The 5,428-nt window shown below is 45.4% G+C and overlaps 1 protein-coding gene across 1 annotated transcript; it reads right to left on the reverse strand.

The window, feature by feature from the left end:
* Positions 1–3,976: 3,976 nt before the first annotated feature.
* Positions 3,977–5,186, reverse strand: rxfp3.2b (relaxin family peptide receptor 3.2b). The gene is given in 2 exon segments (XM_034531256.1): positions 3,977–4,372; positions 4,374–5,186. Coding segments are annotated over 2 exon segments (1,209 nt in total).
* Between the last annotated feature and the right edge of the window lie 242 nt (positions 5,187–5,428).

Consider the following 5,428-nt stretch of genomic DNA (forward strand, 5'->3'; position numbering starts at 1 on the left):
GAAGGTGCTGGAGCCAAACCCAGAGGACATCGGCAAAGCAGGAGGCTGGGAAGGGAGGGCGAGAGAGGGGGCTAACTCTGCGTTAGTTCATAGCACTCACGAAGCCGTTTAATAGTCAGAGTGATAAGCACATTCGGTTGCTATGGGAGAGGAAATTGAATTCCCCGAGAGGACTTTTTGAAGATACGGGTGCGACAGTGCAACTGGATATGATGAGCAGAAGAAAAAAAATGGCGCCACTCACAGATTGCCTTGATTGAAAATCTTCAGACTCTAAACTTGCGAAAGATATCTTGGGAAATGAAAACAACTGTCACGGAGAGTGAGGTGCTGCTTTGCATGATTAATTATGGCCCATCTACATTGTTGCCTGGTGTGTTTGTGGGAGAAAAAAAAAAGAAAGTGTGTGTCTCATTTAAAGGGGGATTATATTGCAAGAGGGCTATATTTTAAATGAATAGATAAGGGAAGTTGATTATAATAATTGCCGGACGAGGACGAACAAATAAAAAGGAGAGGATCAAAGAAACGAGAGAAATAAAGAGGGAAAAAACATATAATGAAGTGATTCTAATATATAGCGGTCTCACTTGTTTTCAGTCATTTTCACAACCTCCTTCTGCTCTGCTTTCTAATGGTTAACTAAGGGTTATCCACATCTCCTGAATACATAAAATCCTAATTATTTCATATTGTCTTATTCTCTTTTATTAGCTTATCTGACGTTTCTTTTTTTTTATATCCTCTTCACGGCGGTCTACTTAATAATACAAAGCACTTTGAATGGCCTTGTTGATGAAAGTTGCTCTACAATTAAACGGGGCGCCTCATGACATATTTAGATAATCAATTTAGCTGTATGGGTTCTCTCTCTCATCAGGACCTTTTTGATTCAGCCTGCGTGACATTAGCACGCTAAGTGTCTCACCTGCTTCCAAGTAACCCCGCCCGGGTTTAGAAGAAGTCTGTTCCAACGCTAACGAGGGATACCTAAATATTTTAGTGATGCAAGCGTCATTTGGCTCTCATTAAGGTATTGGAGAAAAGGTCAGCACCAAAGGGTGTCACGCATGTAGATAAGTGCGTGTTGATGAGTCTATTAAGTGTTTGAGACAAAAACAAATATGACAGCTTTAGATATATATGAGCTCAGATGGGCTCAGTCACAACGGACTGAGTCCTCAGAAGAACAGCTGGAAGAAGAAGAAGAAGAAGAAGATGATATGTACTCGGAGGACGGTACATACAAAGCCTGGTGTAATGTAAATGATAAACTTCACCGTATTGTAATGAAATATGAGCTCAAAGTATTTCCCTGTGTGAGTCCGCCAGTCCTCCAGCTATCTTTTTCCCCCCGTTTATTGTTAGAAGGTTCGGAGGTATTTCCTCTGTTTATTCTCAAACTGTTGACTTCTATTTACTTATAATGTAAAACTATTGTTTGCTCTGTTGCAGTTCCTGTATTGTCTCAGTCTCCTGTTCAGTGGAGGGCAGAAAGAGCGGTGTGAAAATCATTATTGTGTATATAGCTACACACACACACACACACACAGACACACATAAACAAACATAGAGGACAGGCAATATAGGTCAGCTGTAATTAAAGAAAAGGAGCAAACTTTCTCTCTTCTGTCTCGTGCTGCATGCCCTGAATGCTAAACAGTTTTCGACACGACACTTGTTCATTATCATTTTATGAGCTTTGCGGGATGGGTTTTCATCACGGACCACTTGGCTGTTGGCCAGAGGGGCCTGCTCGTGGTTATTGGATACTTTCCAGGGGTTTATAAGATGCACACGCTGAAGCTACACATCTCAATTGTGCCGACATGTGTAATTACAGAAGCGATCCTTCATAACTGAGAGTGAAAACAATGGGCCGAGTGTGTGAAGATGAACCTTCGGTTTGACACCGGTTGTTATTCATGGATGTGAGGCACGATGATTTAAAAACAATCTGCTAATGCCCGATTCTACTAATACAGCTCTTTGCGCGAGCAGGGTACTGCATTGTTTTTTAATTATCATACTACATAATCACAATTCGCAATCTGGTTGTGCATAAATTAACAAAATAAACCACGAAATGATTAACAAGCAGTGCTTCGGGAGCGTTTGTACGGTTCCTGGTTGTCTGGCTCCCTGGGGTCATTCAAAAACATAAATATCATACCATAATGTTTTATTGAGTGTTTCTCGTAAAAATGAGGATTTTTGCTTCTTTATTTTTTCACTCTTGAGATTTGAATGAAAGGGCAAATCAGAGCACCTTCGTTCATAGATTATTTGTGCGGTATTGTGCTAATATGGGTAGTGATCGAAGAGGTGCTGTGCAAACACAGAATGAGAAAATGAAATATCAATAATTAGAGGAGTGAGTCTATCATCTGATGCCCTTCTGTCAGTTTACAACAACGGCCCCACTTTATATTCCAAACCACTGTTGCCTAATTCATTTCCCTGTGGATATGCTCTGAATTTGAACTTTTGAATTGTGTTATTACAAAGAGTTCCAGCTCGGGGATTTTAATTCATTCGCTGAATGAAACGGGAAATTTGATTCCATTCCATTGAAACAGGAAATCAACGAACGTCTCATAAAAAAAAAAAAAAAAAAAGATCGTGATCACGGTCGGAGAAGCAAAGGCCGGCGTTGACATCAATGAACTGTGCGTGGAGAAAAAACACAACATTGGTATCAATAGCCTGGTTTGAATATTTTGCAAAAACCACACATCTGCAGCTTTTAATGTTGAATTATAAATAATTTATTATATTGCTCACACATTTACAGCTATGAGAAAACTCAGATATGCATGAGTAGTAGTGAGCATAAACATTTCTATTTGTGTGCACGCGATACAGCAGTGGTTCTCAAATGGGGGTATGTGTACCCACTGGGGGTACCTGAAGGCACTCCAGGGGGTACGTGAGATTTAAAAAATATATATTTAAAATGAGCATCCATTAAAAAAAAAAATCCTTTATAAGTAGTCAATTAATAAATATTCAATAAAATACAAGTGTAAGTTCATAAACTGAATTATATTCAGACACGGATAGCATAACACTGTGTATTGCTTTGCACTGGTCAGGGGGTACTCGGCTGAAAGAAATATTTCACAGGGGGGTACATCACTGACAAAAAGGTTGAGAACCACTGCAATGCAGCTCAACATGTGCTCAGCTCATGTGTGACCAGTGTGAGATGTGTTGCACAGGAGTATCAATCTTATACAATTCGTGATTCTCAAGTGCCTTCAAGCACAACATTCATTTCGCTAACAATACACCTTATGACGTCTAACCTTGAAAGAACTACAGGAGGTTGATTTCAATGCTTGTCGGGTGTCGTTTTCCCAGTTGGCTTTTTTTTTTTACTGAAACAGTGCACCGCAGAATAAATATACAAACACAGCAACTGGCCAACGCACTGGAATCCCTCTCGTCTCATAATCACATCCCCCATCCTCCTTTGAAAGATCTCGGTCATGTTTTATTTTAGTTTTCTCCAAAGTAAAAGCCCTCACCCATTCACAGTCAGAAAGTTTGATCAGTGAAGTCGTCGTCGCGCCCTGGGAGTGTTGATCCCCCAACTCGCGTTGCCGATGCGGAGGCCAATGTTAATTGAGGTTGAGCTCATCACAGTCGGTGGCTTCTGCACGCATGCCAAATTACAAAGAGAGCAGCAAACGTATAGAGGCAGATGGAGAGAGAGAGAGAGAGAGAGAGAGAGAGAGAGAGAGAGAGAGTCATTGTATAACAAGTTACAATATTGTGTGAGTGAATCTCTGGAGCCCGCAGTAAAAGTGGAGCACATCCCACTGGGTAGTCCATTATGATAATGTTATTGTCAAAGACCAAAAAGACGCGTTGACAGGGTTCGAGATGGATGCACCAGCTCCGGATCCACAGTGCTATAGGCAGCTTTCACCTTTTGTTTTTACTTTGTGAGTTAGTCCTTCAACATCAACAGTCAGACCTCCAGTTGGACCAGCACGAGGACAGGCGGCGGCGCCTCGGCCACTTTGGCCTTGCGATGCAGCAGATGGGTCAGGCTCCTGAAGGATGGCGTGGCGCGGAGGAGAAGTTCCTTGAGCCCGGCCCGAAACTCTTGGCGGATCAAGCAGTAGAGCACGGGGTTGAGGCAGCTGTTGGTGTGTGCCAAGCACACGGTCAGCGGGAAGGCGTAGGCCTGCACGTTGTAGAAGGCCTTGCTGAAGGGCACGAGGTCGAACTTTATCAGCACGCCCCACAGCGTCAGCGCCTGATTGGGCAGCCAGCAAAGAAAGAAGGACAGAACCACGATGACGATGGATTTGGTCACTTTGGAGCGACGCCTTTGCCGGCCCTGCTCCACCTCTGGGCCCCCCCGCACCTGCGATGCGTCGGCTGAGGATGAAGCGCACTAGCAGCAGGTAGCAGACGGTGATTATGATCAAAGGGATGAGGAAACCCAGCAAGACCTTCTGCAGCTGGTAGAGACCCAAAAGAAGCTGTGGATCCCAGCTGCCTGAGTCTGGGAAGCGCACCAGGCAAAGCTCCTCATCCGACACCATGACGCTGGTGGAGTAGATGGCGTGGGGCAAAGTGGCCACCAGAGAGACCGCCCAGATTCCCAGGCTCATCCACTTGGCTCTAGTGGCCGCCGCCCGCCGGCTGTGCATCTTCAGCGCGGAGGACATGGAGTAATAACGCGCCACGCTCATAGCGGTGAGGAAGAACACACTGGCGTACATGTTCATGGCGGTGACGGAGCTGACGATTTTGCACATCACTCGGCCAAACGGCCAGCGGAAGTCCAGGGCCGTGTCCACCGCCCAGAAAGGTAGAGTCAGAACAAACTGGAGGTCCGTGACGGCCAGCCCCATCACGAAGCAGTTGATGGACGACTGCTTTCGCCTGTACCGGGAGTGCAGCAGATACAGAGCCAGTGAGTTTCCAACCAGCCCGAGCGCACAAACTATGGAGTAGACACAAGCGATCATCACACGCACCACCAAACTGGCGCCGTCTCCTTGAAATTCCGTGATGGATTCCCTGCTGAGGAGCTGCAGCCAGCAGTACAGCGACAAGTTGCCGGTGGAGCCGCCGCTACAGTTCACGGCAGCGTTGTCCTCCGGTAGTATCGGCTGCTCACATGGCTCTGGAGCCAGTGTTTGAACTCCAGTCTCATTCGGCTGCATGGCTGAACTCTGCCTGTCTCACATCCCCTTGGACATCAAAGTTTGACAGCCATGTGTTTGAAGGAGAGATATAAATGTTTGTGGTGATGGCATGGTGAGCATTTTTTTTTTCCTGGTGTATCTGTGTCGGGTTATCTCCCACTGCGCCACAGATCCTCTGCCACGATTATCCTCTTCTCCTCTTCTCCACGACTACTCGCTGGCTCTGCGCGCCAGCGTCCGCTTATAGGTTCCCACGTGAA

The sequence above is a fragment of the Cyclopterus lumpus genome, chromosome 4 (genome assembly GCF_009769545.1).
Source record: "Cyclopterus lumpus isolate fCycLum1 chromosome 4, fCycLum1.pri, whole genome shotgun sequence".
In the NCBI taxonomy this organism is placed as follows: Eukaryota; Metazoa; Chordata; class Actinopteri; order Perciformes; family Cyclopteridae; genus Cyclopterus; species Cyclopterus lumpus.